At 38.6% G+C, this 24584-nt stretch overlaps 1 protein-coding gene across 6 annotated transcripts in view; it reads right to left on the bottom strand.

Annotated features, from left to right (window-relative positions):
- Positions 1 to 24584, bottom strand: part of TRPC4 (transient receptor potential cation channel subfamily C member 4) — a 207654-nt gene that overhangs the window by 40672 nt on the left and 142398 nt on the right. For all 6 annotated transcript variants that reach the window (XM_061434728.1, XM_061434729.1, XM_061434723.1 and 3 more), the window contains one exon: positions 17936 to 18272. In XM_061434728.1, coding sequence (XP_061290712.1) covers positions 17936 to 18272 — 337 coding nt within the window. The remainder of the gene's footprint in view (positions 1 to 17935; positions 18273 to 24584) is intronic.

The following is a 24584-nucleotide window of genomic DNA, read 5'->3' as shown; positions in this document are numbered from 1 at the left end:
CCTAAATATAAATGCAGCTGACAAAATAACCTGATAATGCAAGATGCCATAGAACTTAAATATAAATAAAGGTGCGATTATAGTTAGAGACTTAACTATTCCTCTCTAAAAGTACATGAAACAGTAGGAAGAAGTTTAGTAAGAATATAGAAGTTCCAGAAAGACGGTACTGATGAACCTACGTGCAAGGCAGGAATAGAGATGCAGAGGTAGAGAATGCATCTGTGGACACAGCAGTGGGGAGGGAAAGGCGGGATGAATTGGACAGTAGCATAGACATATAAACACATTTACCATGTGTAAAGCAGATAGCTAGTGGGAAGCTGCTGTATCATACAGGGGGGTTCAGCTGAGTGCTCTGTGCTGACCTAGGGGTTGGGATGGGGCGGGGCTTATAAGGGAAGGGATATATGTATACATATGGCTGATTCATGTTGTTGTACAGTAGAAACTAATACAACATTGCAAAACTACTATATCCAGTTAAAAAATAAAGAAAGCATATAGAAATCCTGAACAATAGGACTGGAAAATGTCAGTTTTCATTCCAATCCCAAAGAAAGGCAATGCCAAAGAATGCTCAAACTACCGCACAATTGCACTCATCTCACATGCTAGTAAAGTAATGCTCAAAATTCTCCAAGCCAGACTTCAGCAATACATGAACCGTGAACTTCCAGATGTTCAAGCTGGTTTTAGAAAAGGCAGAGGAACCAGAGATCAAGTTGCCAACATCTGCTGGATCATGGAAAAAGCAAGAGAGTTCCAGAAAAACATCTATTTCTGCTTTATTGACTATGCCAAAGCCTTTGACTGTGTGAATCACAATAAACTGTGGAAAATTCTGAAAGAGATGGGAATACCAGACCACCTGACCTGCCTCTTGAGAAACCTATATGCAGGTCAGGAAGCAACAGTTAGAACTGGACATGGAACAACAGACTGGTTCCAAATAGGAAAAGGAGTACGTCGAGGCTGTATATTGTCACCCTGCTTATTTAACTTATATGCAGAGTACATCATGAGAAATGCTGGGCTGGAAGAAGCACAAGCTGGAATCAAGATTTCCGGGAGAAATAGCAATAACCTTGAATATGCAGATGACACCACCCTTATGGCAGAAAGTGAAGAGGAACTAAAAAGCCTCTTGACGAAAGTGAAAGAGGAGCGTGAAAAAGTTGGCTTAAAGCTCAACACTCAGAAAACGAAGATCATGGCATCTGGTCCCATCACTTCATGAGAAATAGATGGGGAAACAGTGGAAACAGTGTCAGACTTTATTTTTTGGGACTCCAAAATCACTGCAGATGGTGATTGCAGCCATGAAATTAAAAGACGCTTACTCCTTGGAAGGAAAGTTATGACCAACCTAGATAGCATATTCAAAAGCAGAGACATTACTTTGCCAACAAAGGTCCGTCTAGTGAAGGCTATGGTTTTTCCAGTGGTGATGTATGGATGTGAGAGTTGGACTGTGAAGAAAGCTGAGTGCTGAAGAATTGATGCTTTTGAACTGTGGTGTTGGAGAAGACTCTTGAGAGTCCCTTGGACTGCAAGGAGATCCAACCAGTCCATTCTGAAGGAGATCAGCCCTGGGTGTTCTTTGGAAGGAATGATGCTGAAGCTGAAACTCCAGTACTTTGGCTACCTCATGCTTAGAGTTGACTCATTGGAAAAGACTCTGATGCTGGGAAGGATTGGGGGCAGGAGGAGAAGGAGACGACAGAGGATGAGATGGCTGGATGGCATCCCTGACTCAGTGGACGTGAGTCTGAGTGAACTCCGGGAGTTGGTGATGGACAGCAAAGCCTGGCGTGCTGCAATTCATGGGGTCACAAAGAGTCAGACACGAATGAGCGACTGAACTGAAGTGAACTGAACAACACTATCAACAGTCTAATAGCAGAAGACACATTTTTTTTTTCAAGTGTACATGGAACATTCACCAAGACAGACTATATAACTTCAACATATTTATACATTTGAAATGTTTAAATATTTACTATTTAAAAGAGATGAAGAATAGGATAAAAGTGCAAAACATAACTGCATGACAATCCTTTGATAGGCCATAGTAAAGAACAAATCAATAATACATTGTATGTTGAAATCTCCAAATATTTTGCAATTAAATAATATGCTTCTGATAACTTTTGGTCACAGGGAAATTTACAGAATGATTAGAAAATATTTTGAAATGATTACAAGTGAAAATACAACTAAAAATTCTGTGATGCAGTTAACACAGTACTTAGAGTAGAATGCTTAATTAGAGAATAGTAAAGGTCTCAAATCAGTGATCTCAGCTTTAACTGTGACACTATGAAAAGAAGAGCAAATTAAACCCAAAACAGGCAGAAGGAAGAACATTAAAAAAAAATAAGCAGAAATCAATACATTTTAAAATATAAAACTTGAGAAAATCAATGAAAACAGAATCTAGTTCTTTGAAACGGTCAATAAAATTGAAAAAAATTCTAACTAGAATTGATCAAGAAAAAAGAGAGAAGAGATGATCAATGTCAGAAATGAAAGATGGGAATGAATATAGATCTTACAGACTTTATAAGGATAACAAGTGAATAAAGGGAACAAATTGATACTCATAAATTTCACAACATAAATGAATTGGACATTTCCCCTGAAAGACAAAACTTACCTAACACACAAAAGAGGACATAGAGTAACCTGAGTTGTCCTTTATTCATTAAAGAAAATGAATTCATAGTTAAAAACCTTCCAACAAAGAAAAATTCAGGTCTAGTTTTTCATGGGATTCTACCAAATATTTGAGAAAGAAATAATGCCAGTGCTAATGAAATACAAAATTACAAGGAAAAAGATGTTTAAAAGTATGTATTATTCTGATAAAAAGTCAGGCAAAAATATATACAAAGAAAACTATACACTAATAATCCTTATGAATATGTACAAAATCCTCAACAAATATTAGTAAATTAAATATAGTAATATATAAAACTGATAATAAGTCATGACCAAATGCCATTTTTCCTAAAAATACAAGCTTGTTTCAATATTTAAGAATCAATCAACGTAATTTATCACATCAATAGATTTTTGGGGGAAAAAAATATTTTCATTAGATGCAATAAATCTGTACAATAGGTGCAGCAAATTCATTTGACCAAATTCAACATTCATTCATGACAAAAGGTTTCTGTAAAGTATGACTAGAAGGAAATTGTCTTGATTTGATAAAGCACATCTATAACAATCTAAACTATCATCATACTTTGTGAAGGGCCAGAAAATAAATTATTTAGGCTTTGCAGTGGTTGGATAGCATTACTGACATGAACTTGGGCAACCTCCGGGAGTTAGTGAAGGATGCGGAAGCCTAACGTGCTGTCCATGGAGTTGCAAAGAGTCGGACAGGACTTAGCAACTGAGCAACAGCAACAATAAATGAATGAGTGTGGCTTTGTTATAATGAAACTGTTTATGCTGCTGCTGCTGCTAAGTCGCTCCAGTCGTGTGCGACTCTGTGCGACCCCATAGACGGCAGCCCATCAGGCTCCTCTGTCCCTGGGATTCTCCAGGCAAGAACACTAGAGTGGGTTGCCATTTCCTTCTCCAATAGATGAAAGTGAAAAGTAAAAGTGAAGTTGCTCAGTCATGTCCGACTCTTCACGACCCCATGGACTGTAGCCTACCAGGCTCCGCCATCCATGGGATCCTCCAGGCAAGAGTACTGGAGTGGGGTGCCATTTCCTTCTCCAGAAACTATTTATAAAAACTAGCAAAGGGCCAAATTTGGCTTGCTGGGCCATACTTTGTCCTATATGGTGATCGTGCTGGTACTATGAGTGTATGTTTGTCAACATTTTATATATCTGTGCCCTAGGGGGAGAAAAAAAAACTGAGATGAAGTAGTGGTACAACTTAACGTTAAGGCAGCAAAAATTATGAGAGATTGATTAAAAATAAAGAAATTGTGATATATTGCTGATAAATGTGTTTGTGAAAATTTTTTCAATGAAACTTTGAAAGTAAAATGTATTAGACTTGATGCTCATAATTATTTAGTGAAAAACTTGCAATATTTTAGTATTATTAATAAAGTTTTATTGTTAAATTTTGTCACATTTAAATTAAGAACCCAGATAAGAATGGATATCAATTAATTAGAGTGCATTTTAGAGTCTGCTGTAAACCTTTGCTTTATTCTAGATTTGCTGTTTATATCTTCCTTTTGAGGTTTCTTTCATAAATAAATCTCTCTTGAGAACTAGATAAGGTTGAGCATAACTTGGGATGTGATAATGATCACATCCTCCTTCTGAAGAAAGGAATGTATCATATCTGAAAAAGATGTGATGCAGGCACTGATTTTAGAGCTTGTGGGAAACTTACAATTTATATTATCCAATGAGGAAATGAGGAAAAATGCTCAGTACCCATGGAAAAGCTCTCCCTTCCCACATTTGTGGTGCTTTTTCCTACTAAACCCAAGTACAGTCTGAGAATCCAGCATGCAACTGCAAAGTACCTAACAGAACTAAGACCCCCAAAGACCATGTGACTAAAGCTACTTAATGGAAAAACTAGAACTGGACCTCAGTCTCCTTAGGCAGTGCTCTTAGAGATTTCACAATGGAGTTTCTTTGTTTTGCTTTGTTCAAAACTTTGCCAGTTCCCAGAGGTGAGGCCATATAAGTAAGCATTGCAATCTTCGAACAAATACGTTCAAATTAACTTTCCTCAGAAGCACAATGATAATAATAGTAGGTGAATGAGGCTCAGCTCAACTAGTAATCAGCTTTGTAATCTTAGCCAGAAGCTCCATATCTCTAGATTTCAGTTATCTCACTTCTAAAAACAAAAGGTTTGGATTATCACAGAATTCTATGGACAGAATCCTACAAGAAGTATCAGTTCAGTTCAGTCACTCAGTCATGTCCAACTCTTTGCGACCCCATGAATCGCAGCACGCCAGGCCTCCCTGTCCATCACCAACTCCGAGAGTTCACTCACACTCACGCCCATCGAGTCAGGGATGCCATCCAGCCATTTCATCCTCTGTCATCCCCTTCTCCTCCTGCCACCAATCCCTCCCAGCATCAGAGTCTTATCCAATGAGTCAACTCTAAGCATGAGGTGGCCAAAGTACTGGAGTTTCAGCTTTAGCATCATTCCTTCCAAAGAACACCCAGGGCTGATCTCCTTCAGAATGGACTGGGTGGATCTCTTTGCAGTCCAAGGGATTCTCAAGAGTCTTCTCCAACACCACAGTTCAAAAGCATCAATTCTTCGGCCCTCAGCCTTCTTCACAGTCCAACTCTCACATCCATACATGACCACTGGAAAAACCATAGCCTTCACTAGATGGACCTTTGTTGGCAAAGTAATGGCTCTGCTTTTCAATATGTTATCTAGATTGGTCGTAACTTTCCTTCCAAGGAGTAAGCGTCTTTGAATTTCATGGCTGCAGTCACCATCTGCAGTGATTTTGGAGCCCAGAAAAATAAAGTCTGACACTGTTTCCACTGTTTCCCCATCTATTTCCCATGAAGTGATGGGACCAGATGCCGTGATCTTCGTTTTCTGAATGTTGAGCTTTAAGCCAACTTTTTCACTCTCTTCTTTCACTTTCATCAAGAGGCTTTTTAGTTCTTCTTCACTTTCTGCCATAAGGGTGGTGTCATCTGCATATCTGAGGTTAATTCTACCTTAATGGTATAAACAAGCCAGACACTACTCTTCCTGTTTGAATTATCAAAATCCTATGAGAATCAGTCGTCACAATAGACACTATGAGAGATGAAAAACTTTGCTGCACACACTTGCTTTGGTCTGCCCCAGAAAGCAGAAGTTGGATCTATGATATGAAAGACATAGAAAGGAATCTTCTTGCCCAATGTAAGAGGGATTTTCTGGCAATCAGAATTGTCCCCAAACTGGAATGGATCACCTTTCAGAGTTAACCAGTCATACTCCAGGGAAATTCAAGCAATGATCCTGACCTAGGCATAGAACCTGGGTCTCCCATATTGTGAGCAGATTCTTTACCATCTGAGCCATCAGGAAAGCCCCAAGAATACTGGAGTGGGTTGCCATTCCCTTCTGTAGAGGATCTTCCAGACCCAGGGATTGAACCTAGGTCTCCTGTGCTGCAGGTGGATTCTTTACCAACTGAGCCGGCAGGGAAGCCCCCAGCAATCAGTCATACTCCAGGGAAATTCTAGCAATAAGTGGATACTTGTTTCACTGGACCTCTAAAGGTCACTCCAGGTCTATGAATTTGTGATTCTGGTGTATTCAAATTATGTAAATATTTTAAAATAAAATATATTTAAAAGACCTGCAAACCAACAAAAGGGTTTATATTTTATTTCCCTTTATAAATAAATCATATCTCTTGTTTTGCTTCTACCCAACTGGAAAGCCAAATGGGATTATTAACAGTCATCAAAATAGATAATTTCAAATACTTTATGGATAATTATGTAAAAGAGTAAAGACACCAGGACTCACTGCTAACTAATCAGCAGTGAGTCCTGGTGAGGACAGGAGGAAGACCACCAGGAAGGAGTGTTGAAGCAGCAGTTAGCAGCTCAATAGAAAGCACAATTTTAACCTGGAGCTCCTTAATATCCAGCACTCTGTTCTTATTAGATGGACTCAAGAACATGACCCTTCAATTGAAAGTTCAAACTGGATGACCTCCAAGATTTCCTAAGAAGACTCAAAACAAAAACTCACAATTCAGATATATTACAGTTCCTCAAGGTTCAGAGGATAGACACTAAATATCTAACTCTCTGAATCACACAAAAAATTATTGTACTACTGACTTTCAAAAGGCACAACTGTATGGAAAAAATAGAGATCCTGATGAAATTGAGGACTCAGCCCATTTTTTTTTTTTAACCTGAGCTGTAAATAAGACTGTCAGTTAGTGCTTCTTGACTAATGGTTTTGGGATCTTTTGTTTTCAAAGCACCAGATTCGAGGATCACTTTCCGTAGCTGTTTGGATCACTTCCTCCATCACCACATACCTGTTTGAGGACTACCGGTTTCTATTTGTCACGAGCACATTAGTGGCATATCAAGTTTCTTCTATTCTGGCAACATTCACTGAAATTTCAGAAGAAACAAGCCTTGAGAAAAACTAGAGGGTGCTATTAACTGGCTGGAAAACATATCCAGATAGTCAACGATTCACGCTAACTAAAAGAGACTGAAGAGAACAAAGCTTGAGGGAGCGTCTGTCAGAAAATGTTTGTGCTGTTCCCACAATGGGAACATTTCAAAATTGTTCTCTGCTGTTTATAAACAGATGACATGATTTCTCAGCGTGGTGGTGGAGGTCTAATTACAAGCATTGATGTAAGACTGTGGGGACCAACAACCGAAAGATCACAGTGCAAATGAGTCAGAGAACTTCCTTTTGAAAATATTTGTGGATGCCTGGAAGTTTGGACTATTTTTTTCTACCTTTCCCATAACAGTTTTCATCAAGGCTGAGTGTTCTCTTACATCCCATCACGTGAAGCTAGCTGTGGGGGATGAGATGCAGCAGGCAGCCCTCCAGTGCTGTAATTAACCAGCCTCAATTTCATGTAAAAAAATGTGTAATTCTGCAAAACAGACGTCTTGCCTCTCCTTTCTCACTGTCAGTACTTTCACAAAGAGGAAATAACCCCAAGCAAAAGAGCAAGTCACCTTTTCACCTAGGACACTCCAAGGGCCTATTAAGGCAGCCCCAAAGCTAGCTGAGGGGTCTGACCTTGGAAGTCTCTTAACAGAACACTGAATTCCATGCTGTGACACCAAGTCAATGAATATAAAGAGAACAAAAAGATTTTATCTTCGCTGGAGGGTTTTCACCCCCCTCCATAAGTTGGGGGCACAAGAAGTAGTCTCTAGTCAAAATTCTGGTTTTGTTCAAAAAGAAATCTAAATGCAGTGATTTCACTTGGTAGAGACTCATCTTATGCCAGACCTATAGAAGGCACTAGGCCTACCCAAATGGTGCAATGATAAAGAATCTGCCTGCCAATGCAGGAGATGTGGGTTCGATCTCTGCATCTGAAAGATTCCTGGGAGTATGAAATGGCAACCTACTTTAGTGTTCTTGCCTGGAGAATCCCATGGGCAGAGGAGCCTGGTGGGCTACAGTCCATGGGGTCTCAAAGAATCGGTCATGACTGAGCAAGCACACAGCACAAGAGGTGTGAGGACCATATCTGTCAGCAGCCACCTACCACTCCTGCCCATGCCTGCACAAAGAGAACACTGGGAAGAAGGGGCCAGTGAGCCCTAAACTCAGGGCACTCCAGTTGGGTGCCAGTTAGGAAAGCCAGAGGAAGAGATGGGAGTGGTCTCATCAGCACCACCCCCTTCCTCAGTCAAGTGAGGGACATTCCAAGACAATCCCTCATAAAGATGGGGGATTTCTAAAAGGGGAAGATAGCGTCTTAATCCCTGCTGGGGCATCTTCCCAAACCCTTGGCTTGCTCATCTCTCCCTGGGTCTAGGACTTCAGGGAAAACAGATAAACAATAGGACTCATCAGTTGGGCAGCTGGCAGCAGCCTGACTTCCTACCAGGAGAGGGAGCAGGGTTTGGAATCTACTGGGGAGCCAGCACGCACCGCAGGAAGAAACCAGGCTTTTGCCAACTTGCTCTCCTGTCCTTGTTAGGGTCACAGGACTCCTAAAGGGACTACGAGAGTTTACCAACTGGAAGATGTCAGGAAGAGCTGGATCTTGGAGAACTATGTATACAGGGCCATCTGAGGAATGCTCATGGACCTATCAGGAGAGTCAGAGGGTCAAGACCTGTCCTATAGGCTACTCAGGATCAGCTAGAGATGCAGACAACCAACAAGGAAAGAGCTGTGGCCAGGATACCAGGGAGGCAAAGGAGACTTTGAACAAATATTTTCTGCCATCCGTCTCACCTGCAGAAACCAAGGAATGGAGAGAATAGAAAAAGCCTAGGTCCCTCCAGTGTTGGGTTTGAAGGACGAGCAAAAAAATCAGTGTTTTCAGGTCCTTTGAGCCCTGTTGTTAAGCCTTTGTTGGGAAGAGAACTTTAAACTGATGGTAAGATTCATGTTTTAAAGTGAACTGGGACTACTTTTTAATAACTCAAAATTTCAGGAAATTGATGAATATCACCTAGACATACAGTTAAGGGAAACGGAAAAGATATTTAATGTAGGGTGTTGGGGAGAGTGGTTGGAAGAAGTAAAACCATAGGTGTTTAGAATCTAATGAGTCTCAATTCCTCCCTAAAGCTGAAATCTGAAATTTTAAAAAGTCTGCATAAAATTTGACTCCTAGAATTGTTCCTTAATATTTTTGTGTTTAAAGACCTCTGAAGTTTCTGAATCAATCAACAGAGGGGAGAATTCAAAATCTGAACTTTTCATAAAAATTCATCTATTACAATTATAGTCAGCATAGTTAGTTAGTTAGTTAAGTCGCTCAGTCGTGTCCAACCCTTTGCGACCCTATGAATGGCAGCGTGCCGGTCCTCCCTGTCCATCACCAACTCCCAGAGTTTACTCAAACTCATGTCCATCGAGTCGATGATGCCATCCAGCCATCTCATCTTCTGTTGTCCCCTTCTCCTCCTGCCCCCAATCCCTCCCAGCATCAGGGTCTTTTCCAATGAGTCAACTCTTCACACAAGGAGGCCAAAGTACTGGAGTTTCAGCTTCAGCATCAGTCCTTCCAATGAACACCCAGGACTGATCTCCTTTAGAATGGACTGGTTGGATCTCCTTGCAGTCCAAGGGACTCTCAAGAGTCTTCTCCAACACCACAGTTCAAAAGCATCAATTCTTCGGTGCTCAACTTTCTTCACAGTCCAACTCTTACATCCATACATGACCACTGGGAAAACCATAGCCTTGACTAGACGGAGCTTTGTTGGTATCTAGGTTGGTCATAACTTTCCTTCCAAGGAGTAAGTGTCTTTTAATTTCATGGCTGCAATCACCATCTGCAGTGATTTTGGAGCCCCCCAAAATAAAGTCTGACACTGCTTCCACTGTTTCCCCATCTACTTCCTATGAAGTGATGGGACCAGATGCCATGATTTTAGTTTTCTGAATAGTCAGCATACCACACACTTCAGAAAAATATCGATTTAAAAGGACAGTCAATAATTAAATATGCTTAGTTTGAAGGCATCTAAAAATGCTTAAATTAGTATAGTTTTGATATCATCAGTTCAACATTTAGATAAAAAAATCAGGAATATACAGTTAAGAAAGTACATGTTTTGAAACTGTGCCAAAGAACAATAATATGTTAGTTTCAGATTAAGATATAAAAAATGTAGAACTTTAGAATTCTACCTTGTCTGTTTATGACACAAATGTTGTAATTTAAAAATCAAGTAAAATGTTTCTGTCAATGTAGTATTAGACGTTTTATAGGATTTCTGTTTAATTTAAAATTTTTCATGATAACTAAAGCATTAGATATTTATATAGCTGGAAAAACAATAAATATTCCTCATCACCTTTTCAATGAGTGACAGTAGTCACTTAATAAATATTTTCTAATGAGTGGTTACTGATTTTTTCACTATGAAAATGACCACATTTCACTTACAGTAAAGTTCTATTTTTAAAACAATTATGTACAAAAGAAATCTCTATCTTTACATTTCCTGAAAACTTCCTACACACACATACATACATACATACATAAACCAATGAAAGATTTAAAAATAGATAACTAATGAGAACCTATTACATAGCACAGGAAGCTCTACTCAATGCTATGTAGTCTAAATGGGAAGAAAATCCAAAAAAGAGGGGGAGATATGTATACATATAGCCGACAGTTGATTCACTTTGCTGTATGGCAGGAAATAACACAACATTGTAAAGCAACTAAACTCCAACAAAAATTTTAAAAAATTAACGATATCCCTGGAAGCTAGGAAATTTAACTTCAGGACTTAGCAAGTGAACATGGAAACTAAAAAACAAACAGCTCAAGGTCACAGCAAAGGACTTTGTTCTTTCTTTCCAGAATAGATTGCTTCGGTCAGTACTAGGGAACCACTTATAATGCACAGGTTTTCGAGTACTGGTGGGCTGTGGAGATGGAAATACAAGTAATGCTAATGTGATAGTGATAAATTTGCTATATTAACAAGCATGACTTTCAATAGTGAATTATATCAAGTATATATCTTAAAGAGTGTGGCCTCTCTAAAAGATCAGAAACATGGTCCTCTCAGATTTGACCTGCATAAAGACTTAAGTTAGCAAACAGAGGCAGAGAAAGTAGGGGAAAATGTCTATATTTGGAAACTTGAGTTCCTGGACTATTTTTGACTCTTTGAATTCTACTTCTGATACTCTAGTGGCTCAGCTGGTAAAGAATCTGCCTGCGATGTGGGAGATCTGGGTTCAATCCCTGGGCTGGGAAGATCCCACGGAGAAGGGAATGGCTACCCATTCCATTATTCTGGCTTGCAGAATTCCATGGACTATATAGTCTATGGGGTCGCCAAGAGTCTGAGACAACTGAGAGACTTTCACTTTCACTTTCTCACACTCCAAGGGCAGAGGAGGATAAAGAGGATCAAGAAAGCTCTGGAGTTAAGACTACCTAGAGTTTGAATGTGCTGTGCTGCTCAGTGGCTTCAGTCATGTCTGATTCTTTGCAACCCCATGGACTATAGCACACCAGGCTTCTTTGTCCATGGGATTCTCCAGGCAAGAACACTGGAGTGGGTGGCCATGCCCTCCTCCCGGGGATCTTCCCGACCCAGGGATTGAAGCCGCGGCTCCAGCATCAGAGGCAGATTCTTTACTGCTGAGCCACAGGGGAAGCCCAGAGTTCGAATGTAGTATCTACCATTTGTCAGCTCCTTGATCCTGGGAAAGTTATCTAACTTTTCTAAACCACTTTCCTCTCTGAGAAATGAGATACTATTAATAACATCATTCATAATTACTAAATGAAGTGGAGTGACTATGAAGTTCAAATGAGATCTTACATTTTAATCACTTAGCACAGTGCCTAATTTTTTGGTTTCTACTGTTATTATCATCATTACTACTGTTACTATTATATTATCATTATTCTGAACTAATTGAAACCACTTACACCTTCCCTGTAGTCTTTTACTCTGACCCTCATTCATTTCCAAGTACTCCTCTTTTCCCGTCTTTTCCTTTCTTTCCTTGAACCATCAGAACCACATTGTCAAACATTCTCCCAAGTCCTGTAGATTTCACCTGTTGGTGCATCAAATTTCTATTGCATGTGTGACCCAAAGGACTTAATTTTTTCTCCAATAAAGAAGTCATTTGGTCAGCAATAGAATGTGCACAAATTACAATTTACATGTATGTGAATTTGTTTGAGATTTTACTGTGTTACTCTTGATAAATCTTGGTAAAGGTGACCTTAAAATTTCTTCCTCACAGTTAAACAGGAAAATGAGGATTCTATGTCCTGCTGCTAAGTCACTTCAGTAGTGTCCGACTCTGTGCAACCCCATAGACGGCAGCCCACCAGGCTCCCTCATCCCTGGGATTCTCCAGGCAAGAACACTAGAGTGGGTTGCCATTTCCTTCTCCAATGCATGAAAGTGAAAGTGAAGTCACTCAGTCGTGTCCGACTCTTAGCGACCCCATGGACTTCAGCATACTAGGCTCCTCCATCCATGGGATTTTCCAGGCAAGAGTACTGGAGTGGGGTGCCATTGCCTTCTCCATTCTATGCCCTACTGCAATGACTATCTGGTTTTCCTGAAAATTAAAATATCCCTTTAAATGAATGAACAGATGTTCTCCAGCTGTGTTTGAGTGTCTCTATGTGTCTGCAGCTAGTTTGATGAGGTGGTTAGAGTACGTTGTGAAGGGACAGAGTGGGGAAAGACTATAGTCTTGTTCCTTATAATTCTGGATTTGGGGGGCTTTTTGAGCAGATAGATAATTCAGGGGAGAGGCTGAAAGTACGAGTATCTGAAGCCATGTGATCTTAATGCCGATTAGAAGATGAAGAAATAGTCATAAGTAATAAAGTATACAGGATTGTTTGTCTCTATGAGTCTTTATCTAGATGCAAATGTGATCACAACTTTTCACATTTTCAATTTGTCAGGCCTTGTTGAAATATTCAGATTTTTAAATATCAACACTTTAAAAGATAAAAATATAAAGTAGATGAGGGAAATAAGAGGCCAATTCTGTTGCAGAAAAACTGTTAAATAAGTATGTATTATAGGCAAGATGTATAATCTGGATATTATGAGCAATCCTTAATTTACGCCTAGAAATTCACTAGAAGCTATTTTTAACAGAGCTCAGATTTCTTCCCCTGATATAACTTTTCCTTGGTTCACCCTTCTCATCAAGCTCAGTGTGCACAGATTTGTGTGCTACATAATTATGGCATATTCTTAAGCATACACATAATAATAAGTCACTTCAGCAGCCATTTCTATTTTCTCATTGGAAACAAGGCACTTCCTGCTTTATTAATATGATAGCTTTCATTAACATTCTACTTCTTTTGTGAAAAATGTTATCAATTTCATAATTTCATTTTGCTAAGATATAACATGTCTACATCTGGATATTTCACATATATACACACTTTTTTTTTTTGCAGGGGAATAAGCTATGGCAGAAATTTGATTGTTACAATTTAGTTATAATGGATTCTGTGAAAAAATTCAAGTTAGTTTTGGGAAGGCTTTAAAAATTAGCATTCATTTTTTTTTCACATTTTACTCCATATTATCTCTAGAAACAAGTGACATCTGAGTTAAAACTTCTGCTATAACTTAGATGAATTCTCAAAATATGTATTCTACATATAATATGCTATATTTACCTTGCATTTAAATTCTGTGTAAAAATGACTTTCCCATATGAATATCATATTCATTCCCTTTCCTTAGTATTATTAATACATTGTTAAAATCAAACTCTTAATAAAGTAAGATCCTTGGGATCATGACACAACAGAAAATAGAAGTAGCCATGTCTTTAATCTGACCCCAGGCTTCTTTTAATCCATCACGGTCTTCCCAGTGATACTTTCTTTCTAGACAGTTGAAAAGCATAGCTCTGTTATCAGGCCATGTGCATGCAGGATGAAACTTGTTTTGCATTTTACTCTAGGTCAAATGGGTCATTTGACAATCTGAGAAATATACTGATGTCCAACTGTCTATAATCTACCTTTTTATTGAGAGAGTTCTAGCTGAATTATCTGATTAGTTTTCTCTGTTGCTTAAAACTGTATATCTCAAGATGACCAGAATCATAAGTTTTATTCTGTATCAGGCTTTTAAATTTCTTTGCTTCATATGCTAAAGTTCATCCTGCAGGAAACACGTGTGAGAAGATCTCTAGAGGTTATTTGACAAGAGAAAAGAAGTGTTGATACAAGAATGTCTGAAGGAAAAATAATTCGAAAAATGTTGCAGGAAATGAGCTACAATTTATCAGTGACACCACAGTGAAAGGACAGAAGGACCATTGTAGATTGTCTTCCAAAGATATCAAACGCAATAGACTTCAATTTATATAGTCAAAAAGATGATGAACTTCAACAGGAAAGATAGTGAAAATAACACAGAAACATTATTCTGCCATGCTACCAAATCACAAGATATCTGGAGCTATAATGTTGTGTAAGTTCTTACCCTTGAAACACAGCAGGGTATATCAAATAGAAATTCCTAAGCAAAAACCATACTTCTTCATCCCTTGAAGGATGGATTTGGGAGGATAAACTTTAAAGTTAGAAGAATTCTCTATTTAGAAAAAATGAAAATTTATGATATAGAAACAAGGAAAGCAAAAGTCTTTTTGTCAAGGTAAGTGAAACGCGAGGTATCAAACTCATCATTTCCTTTAAACTACTGTATCATAGGTCTGGGAAACATCTGAAAATGGAAGGAAAGAATAGTAAAGTGAAAAAATATTTCTTCACAAAGCAAATAGCTCACAGAGGCGACATCAGTTGAAAACCTAAGTTGGTTCAGGAAGACTTGAGAAATTGAAGCAGAGAGCTTCAGTCAGTCATTGGGAAAATTAACATGATGAGGGAAACAGTTACCAGCCACTGTCTTATAAGTAAGTCCCTCAGTCTTGTTATTAGAAACTTAGAGCCTTACAATTTAGGGACCATGCAATATATAGTCAGTTACTCAACTTATCAGACAGCAGGACTGAGCAAGGCAATTCAGAATGTTCATTAGCATAGTCATCAAATTAAACCATGCCTTTTGTGTCTACCACACTTTTGGTACAAAGTTAAAGGATCCCTACCCTGCTGTCTTAGTCCTCCTCTCTCTATCCTCCCCCTCTCCCCACCAAAGAAAAGATCAATTTTCTCTGCGCTAATAATGATAGGTCCCTAGCACAGGATAGTAGGATAAAATGGGACTTAAACGTTATCACTGTGAATCTTTTCGTTTTATTGGTGAAAATACAAAATCCCGAGAGACTGTGACCACCCATAATTTTGTAGTCTCTTAGTGATAAAACTTGGACATATATTCAAATCCGGTGCTTTTTCTTCTACAGCCAAATAACATGGAGAATATGCCTTATACTCATGAAGCTAGCAAAACTCTTAGAACTCAGTCTCAGATACGAGGCACTCAGAATTCACCAGGCTTGATGAATAATATAATTGTTTTGACAGATCTATTTGAAACAGAAGCATTCTTTTTCTCATGCTCTGCTATTTAAGCAAGATGATCATTCATATGTATTTCTCTTTTATTCTAGAACATCTCTTTTCATCCTAAAAATTCCATATAAATTAACTCACTGCAGTCAGGATATCTTAAGAAAAGGCTGCCGTTAGCAGCTATTTCTTTTGGCTGTAATTGTAATTCTCACAATTAAATGTATACCTTATTTAACCATTCAGCTGTAATTTGGAGATGATTTCTTCTAGCCAATTTTCATGGAAAATTCTGTTACAAGTTTTGCATGTAGAAGGCAGCCAATGACTGTTTTACTTGTATGAATTATTCAAAGTTTGGAGTTTCTACTTTTTATATTATTTACCATTTTCTGATAGTATACACATACGTCATTGGTTGTTTACTATCCATTTCTTCAGTAAAAGTTAACCTTTGTAAAGGGAACGAATATTTTCTTTTCTTACTTAAAAAATTTTTTTTGTTGTTTCACTATTACCTTGTACAGTCCTCATCCCATAGAAAGTACAATACATATTTTCATTGACTCCCTAAAGAAGAGATTAGAAATGCTATATCTACCTATGTTGCATTTTATCGACACCATTTTTCAAAGTGAAGTATTCTGTGTTTCACTTGGGACACCAGGATTTTTAGACATTCAATATGTTACACACAGTGGGAAATTTAACCTCTAAAAGCTTCCCTGCAAATTGTTCCCAAGAAATTTTCTATGAAGGAAACCCAATGAAGAACATATTCCTACTGTGAGATATTTAATTTAAATGGATACAGGGAGGGTCATTTTATACTTAATATCAGTTACTGTGTCAAAATTATTTTTATTCAAAAATACATTTACAGACTAAACCTTCCTTCTAACTTGAGCAAGATCAAACATTATTTCAGATTAAGGCGAATGTACTTAATTTTAAAGTTCACTTTAGAAGGGTTTTTTTATTAGTAATATTTGTAAAACATCAAATCTTGTTCCTAAGAACTTTTGTTATTGTTAGTACTTACAGTATTTGTAACCTTTAAAAGGCATATCTATCTTGACTCAGACACTTTTTTTCCCTGCCTTTTCCTCATTTTACAGTCTCTCCAGCTATTTTGACAGCTGACCCAAACTGATCTTCTGAGATAGTGAATCATTAAATTTGTCACATATTTTCTAATTACTAGTGCTGACATGGATATGCTACCAGAGAGGTTTAAAATGATGAGCTAAACTGACAAAATGCAATTTCTCAGCAAAACACAGTAGGAGAAGGAAGAATAATTAAAATTAAAATTTTAACCATGGCTACCATAACAGGAGGAAAGGGAAACAAGGTTTTTGTTTTTGAAGTTTTCTACCTTACCATGATTTGTTGCAGATCCAAAACCAATTTCTTTCTTTTGGAAAGAACAGAGATAGGAAGATGTCCTATTGTTTAATTTCCTATTATTCTGATTTACTATGTAGTTTCAAAGATAAACTTAAAGGGGTGGATTTTTTTAAATGGTTATGGTTCCTTTATGTACAGTTCACACTAATTCTTCAGAGTGATTTGTACTTTTAGAAGGTGTATTTGTTAAGAGGGCTTCCCAGGTGGCTCAGCAGTAAAGAATCCACCTGCCAATGCAGGAGACTCAGGTTCAATCCCTGGGTCAGGAAGATCCCCTGGAGAAGGAAATGGCAACCCACTCCAGTATTCTTGCCTGGGAAATCCCATGGACAGAGGAACCTGGTAGGCTACAATCCATGGGGTCACAAAAGAGCTGGACACGACTTTCTGACTCAACAGCAACAACAAATTTGTTAAGAAAATTAACACATTAAAATGATTATTTAATGAGACATTTTGAAAGTCTTTAGAAGACTCCCTTCTCCAGGGGATCTTCTCAACCCAGGGACTGAACCCAGGTCTCCCACATTGCAGGCGGATTCTTTACCATCTGAGCCACCAGAAGACAAACATCTCCCCCCCCCCAAAATCTCCAAAACAACCCAGAGAATCAGCCACTTCAGGTTTCATAATTATTAAAATCTATAATTCTCAAACCTAAAGTTATGTTTCATAGGTGGCATTTGGAGGCAGGTCCATCACAGCTGGTGAAATCTTCATTTAGCTTTGGGGATTAGACCTTGGCGCTACAATGGTTGGAACCTGTTTTAAACATTCCCGCGTCCCCAACTATAATGAATATTCTTTTCTGAGCAACACAATTCTATGGTAGCAACACGTTTGCATTATAGTTTTCTATAGTATCACATTTACCCAGGACCCACGGTAATATCATCCACTCGACGATGGTTGGTGGTGGACCTTGCCTGTTCAAGTCTGACCTGTCGATGTGCTGAGAGGCAAGCAGGAGCAGGAACAGAAAAGTCAAATAGGACGCTGTGTGGCAGATGAACTTGATAAATGGCTTTCGGATGAAGAGTCCGAGGGGGCTTTTGGGAGCTATAAGGTAGCACACAGAGAAGACGGGGAAAAGGAGTCCTACTATGAAACACGTCACCATCTTCACGGCCCAGTGTCGTCTCCTCCAGCCGGGGAACTCGTCGTACCAGCGAGACGCCAGCAGTTGTTGACAGTTGGGCTGAGCCACGAACTACAGGGAAAAGGAAAGGAAAAAGGGAGAGTCCGGGTTAGGGGCAGGGCTCCAACCCATTGGGAGGAAACCAGTCAAGTCACCAGGTCTGTTCTAAACAATTGTATACTTACACCATCATAAAGGGCTTTAAGCCATTCTGTGGACAAAGTTCACTTACTGAAAATTTGATACCCAAGGCCAAGTGCTGTGTGCTTAGCCAGACACCACAGGGGTCAAAATACTATGGCTACATCTCAGGAAGTAAAAATACAGCCGAGGACTAATAACATCCATAGGATAACCAAACAAAACTGTGTATAAAGATGCCTATGTAAGAATTGTCATATATATATGACATAAAGTAAAAAATGTTATTTAGTGGTTATCTCTTGCTTTGGTGATTATTTTCTGGTTATGACTTTATACTTTTTCCCCCCATTTTTACATTTGGTGCATTTTCAGTATTTTCTATAATGAACACTACTGTCATATCAGAAAAAGTGAATATACTTGTAATTAGGTTGAGGCAATAAGAAAATCATATAGGAAAGCATATTAGATGACCAGGATGTAAATCATCATAGCTGAATTGGGAGGAAATTAAGCAAACACCTAACCTAAGTACAATCAATTACCACACACAAAACATTCCCCAAACATGACATCGTTTTTATCCTGCCAACATGTTTTTACATAGATCTCACTCTATTTTAATGATGAATAGAGGGGGTTATAAGAGGTCTGAAAATGTATTCAAGAAGGTTACATATGTATTAATAGTAAATGATGAAATGTGCAGGATCTCTTTTTCTGCACACTATCTTTCTCATTGAGACTGACAGCTAAGCATTATATAAATTCAGAGGAAATTTTTTCTTCCAGAAATTCTTTCCAGTGGTCTATGGCAAAATTTGTATAAGCAGAGAAGAAAGGGGAAGGCAAGGCATGGTGGGAGAAAGAGCAGAGATGCTTGTGAGAAAGTGTTCAGCATGTTTAAAGGATGCTCTGTGGGCACTCCCTATGGACAGTAGCTTGCCAGGCTCCTCTGTCCATGGGATTCTCCAGGCAAGAATACTGGAGTGGGTTGCCATTCCCTCCTCCAAGGATCTTCCCAACCCAGGAATCTAACCCCTGTCTCTTATGCATCCTGCATTGACAGGTGGGCTCTTTACCCCTAGCACCACCTGGGAAGTCCACTCTGGATGGTAGTAAAAGCTTTAGTTCCTTGCAAGTGACTCAAGAAAGTTCTGTTGGAATAAAAAATTAGACACACCCTAGAAGCAAAGTGAACACCTGACCCTTTCATAGGACTCTCCTCCTCCCCAATGTTTCTTACTTTTCTTCTTCACTCTTGGACTTTATTCATCTCCTTTAGGAGAACTTTACTTGACCCTGACTTACTCTTCTCTAATGGCAAGCAAGTAAACAGCCATTAGATACTCAGAAAGTGGCTTGATGATCATAAACCAGAAGCTGTTTGAAAGTGAGAGATAGGCCGACTGATTCAGTAGTTGAGATGTGCAATATAGGCTGGATGCGAAATGAGTTCTCATGCAATTGTTTCTCTTCATTTTTTTCTTAGATATAGGGTTTATCAAAGTAAGTGGGTAAAGCAACATATATATAAATTGAATTAAATATATAATAATACATTCAGCAAATACAGCTAAAAAAAAATAAAAGTGCATTTCTTCAAGACTGAGATGCTAGGACTCTTTTCACTATTTTGTAAGCGTCAAGCTCCATAATTAGTAAAGTTAAATGTTATAATCCAAAAATAACTTCTGTTAACCCATGAAATAGCTGGCTTAAAAACTAAGATCATGGCATCCAGTCCCATCACTTCATGGCAAACAGAGGGAGAAGTGATTTTATTTTCTTGGGCTCCAAAATGACGGCAGCCAGTAACTGAAGCCATGAAATTAAAAGATGCTTGCTCCTTGGGAAAAAAGCTATGACAAACCTAGACAGCATGTTAAAAAATAGAGACATTACTTTGTTGAAAAAGTTTCATATAGCCAAACTATGATTTTTCCAGTAGTTATATATGGATATGAGAGTTGGACCATAAAGAAGGCTGAACGTGGAAGAATTGATGCTTTTGAACTGTGGTGTTGGAGAAGACTCTTGAGAGTCCCTTGGACTGCAAGGAGATCCAACCAGTCCATTCTGAAGATCAGCCCTGGGATTTCTTTGGAAGGATTGATGCTAAAGCTGAAAGTCCAGTACTTTGGCCACCTCATGCGAAGAGTTGACTCATTGGAAAAGACTCTGATGCTGGGAAAGATTGAAGGCAAAAGGAGAAGGGGGTGGCAGAGGGTGAGATGATTAGATAATATCACTGACTCAATGGACATGGATTATAGCAAGCTCTGGGAGATGGTGAAGGACAGAGGAACCTGGCGTGCTGCAGTCCATGGGGTTGAAGAGTCGGACGCGACTTAGTGACTGAACAACAACACATTCCTTGTTGATTATTTGGGTCAAAGTCAAGTGTTTGAAAGTCAAATAGGGCTTTACTTGAATATCTGCAGAGGACTGGCAAACAGAGATATAGGTCATTAACAAGGATCACTTTGGGTTAGTTTCCCTTCCCCCACCCCCAATACACACACATAATCCTTCATGTCAGCGTTTTATAAACAAAGCATAGTCTACCAACTATTTTCTCATATAAACTATTTTCTACAGTGTTCTTCATTAGAATTTAACACAGTTGAAAAACCATGATAGAAGGGAGTTAGTTAAACCTATGGAAAAATGAAAGATATAATGAACAGTTGCTATCACCTCATTAATTCTCAGAAATTGAAGGAACACATAAGGGATTAAGCATGAACAACACATGTCATACAGGCAGAAAAAGTAAAAGAAAGATATGTACTTTGTTCAACAGGGTCTGGTTAATTCTAGGACTCACATACTCTTCCCTTTTTGGCCCAAATTTCATTAGAACATGAGACACCCCAGGGCAATTGAGCAAAATAACTTTATTGGGAGCACTTAAGGTTTGCTTGGATAAATACTTCATTGCCTAATACATAAAAACAGACCGTGTAAAAGTACCTAGAAAACGCAAATCATTTAATTTTTTATAGAACACCTGTCATTGTCAGGCGCTGGGTTAGCCTTAATCTTTACTAGTGCTTCTTCTTAAAAGATCTGTTTCTTTAATTATTGGAAAGTACACATCTGTGCTTAGTAAATGAATAGTGTGCTCAGTTTTTTACTAAACACCGACGCAGTGAGGTTTACAGAGAGGTAAAGAACAGAGGACAATATAAGAAGAGTAGGAGTGAATGTGTGTAATCCACGTTTCATCCAAGATGTGGATGTCATTTGGCTACAAATTTGTTCTAATTTTAGGATTGAAACAACCACAGAAGTATTCCTAAGAATCTCTGTAAATCTGAATATTCTCATAATGATCTGACACCCTCTTTCTTCTACACTTGTTTGTTGCATGTCTACACTAGGATTTTCCAAATTACACCCCACTTATTAATAGACTTTTCCATGAAAAATGTTACCAATGTAAATATTAAGAGAATTAAAATTTTATATCACAAAAATTTTCACTGTATTTAATTGCTAAGTGGATTGAAAGATATCATTTATCTCACGTGTCCCCATATCCCTTTCTTCCTTCTTTCCTTCTGTTCTTTGCTTCCTTCCCAGATGCTTCCTTCTTTGCACTTTTTCTTCGTCCCCTCCTTCCTGTCTTTCTCTCTTTTTCCCCACCCCCTTGTCTCTTGGTTTCCTTGGGTTATTTGAGACTACTCAGCTTTACGGCCCAAGTGGCGCTAGTGGTAAAGAACCTGCCTGTCAGTGCAGGAGACATAATAGACCAGGGTTCAATCCCTGGGTGGCGAAGATCCCCTGGAGGAGGGTACAACAACCCACCCCAGTATTCTTGCCTGGGAAATCCCAGGGACAGAGGACTCTGGTGGGCTTTGGTCCAAAGGGTCACAAAGAGTCAGATATAACTGAAGTGACTTAGCATCACAGCACTACGCCAACCCACTTGAAGGACACTCTCAGAGGTGGCCACTCCATCTCTGTGACACCTGCCATTGGTCCAGTCCAGCAAAGCCTCCCCAGGCGGACCCTCGCATTGCCTGCCGGGAGTGTACAGATCCTCCTCCTCTACTCCATCTCTCTACTGCACAGGGAGTAATGGGAACCAACATCGCAGCACCGTCCCGGGGCTGGGGGTGGTAGGGTATTTTCAAAACCCACAATGTTACAACCCATTCTCACTCTACAGTTGTTGGCCAAGTCTTAAGCAATTCTATCACGTTAAAATTCATATTAAAACATGATAGATATTCAAATTCATATTTGTGCCATGAATTTATAAAAGACACACTAAAAAAGAAAATATCTCCTATCCCTCTCTTGCTATAACTTAAAAAGCAAGTTAAAAAAACCCCTAATCTCATGATTTTTTATAAAATTGTTGAATCATGGTATTTTAAATATTGAAGAAACTGTGAAGATTACTGAATCTTACCTTATTTTTACAAATAAAGTGAATCCCAGTATCAATGATTTAACAACAACTCTACAAGGGACTTCCTTGTTGGTCCAGTGGTTAAGACTCTGCACTTCCACTGCAACGAGCAGAGGTTCCATCCCTGGTCAGGGAACTAAGATCCCACGTGATGCAAGGCACAGTGCATCCCACTCCCCCCAAAATAGCCTGTGGCTAAAAGAATAAAAACAACTACTCAAAATACTAAAACACCACAAGCCCAAAAGAAAACAAACGAAAAATGATGAGAGAAAGAAGACAAAGCTTCACAGACAAACACACAGAAACCCAAACAACCAAGAAATCTCACTATTATTGGAGAAAAATTAAAATATTAATTGAGTATGGACAAAATAAATAGAAACAAATTCAAAAATTAATAGAGCTCTGATAATTAAAATAACTATGCATCAGATTTGCTATTTATTTTTTCTTCATCTTTTTGGTTTTTCAACATATTTTTTCATTTTAAAATATTGTGTCCAAAGTTCAGATACTGACCCAATTCTCCTAACAAGCAAAATCTAGATTCTGGAAACAACCAATCTGACAGCTTAATGCATCTTAACTCAGTCAGGTAGCTACATGGGAGTTTCAACTGGCTGTTGGACAATTATAAAGAGAGTTGAAACTTTGAGGTTGAATGAATTACAGCAATTTATGTAAGGACTTAAAAGTCTCACAGATTCATATACATGCCAGTTTCCCCTGGGTCTTACAATTTATTTCTTAGAATTTCACAAATAATCTATATCCTTTGGAGTTTTATTTCCTCCATGGAGAGGAATGTTTTATTTCTTCTGCCCAGGAATATTTTTTGACAACTCATTTTGTAAAGTTGATAACAAGGCTTAAGAATGCTTTGTAGACAGAAAGCTTCAGGAAATTATTTTCTCTATAGTTGAAAACCCTTTCTTTCTTTTACTTCTGGCCTTTATTCCCTTCATAACTGCCGATGACCCTTAACTGTCTGAGTATTTCTCTTTTTCTAGAGATAGCTTGAGTTGTATTCCTAATTAAAAGAATTCTCCAGTCTCCCCAAGCATGCTCATAACTAATCACCCTCCTACTTCATTATTTAAAGCATCCTTTTCACCTGGTCCTCCCTAGTTTGAGTCAACCATATTATGCATCATCTATGAGTTGGACATTGGCTAGACAAGTGGGAGAGGACCAAGATCTTTAAGAACCAGATACATCTGTCTTCTAGGATCTCAAAATATGATGGGGACTGACCATGTGACTGGGTAACTTAATACACAGCATCATATGACTTGTGAGAAAAGAGATTGAATGCATAGGAGGAATTATGTCTAACATGAAATGGGGGAAATTGAAAAACAGAGGTAGAATTGATTAGTCAAGCCTGAGATAATAGGTAGAATTTGGGGGGGCAGTTTTCAAAAGATTTATTAAAAATGCAGTAGTGCATGGGTTAAAGTCAGGTGGTGTCATCTTTTTCTCTTGTACCACTGTGGCTACAGATTTAATTTCATTTACAGATGACCTGCATCCATGAAATTAAAAGATGCTTGCTCCTTGAAAAAATGTTATGACCAACCTAGACAATATACTAAAAAGCAGAGACATTACTTTGCCAACAAAGGTCCATCTAGTCAAAGCTTTTGTTTTTTCAGTAGTCATGTATGGATGTGAGAGCTGGACTATAAAGAAAGCTGAGCACTGAAGGACTGATGTTTTTGAATTGTGGTGTTGGAGAAGACTCTTGAGAGTCCCTTGGACTACAAGGAGATCCAACCAGTCCATCCTAAAGGAAATCAGTCCTGAATATTCAT

The sequence above is a fragment of the Bos javanicus genome, chromosome 12 (genome assembly GCF_032452875.1).
Source record: "Bos javanicus breed banteng chromosome 12, ARS-OSU_banteng_1.0, whole genome shotgun sequence".
Classification (NCBI taxonomy): domain Eukaryota; kingdom Metazoa; phylum Chordata; class Mammalia; order Artiodactyla; family Bovidae; genus Bos; species Bos javanicus.
Note: the sequence above shows the minus strand (reverse complement) of the source record. Positions and strands in the feature narration are given on the sequence as shown.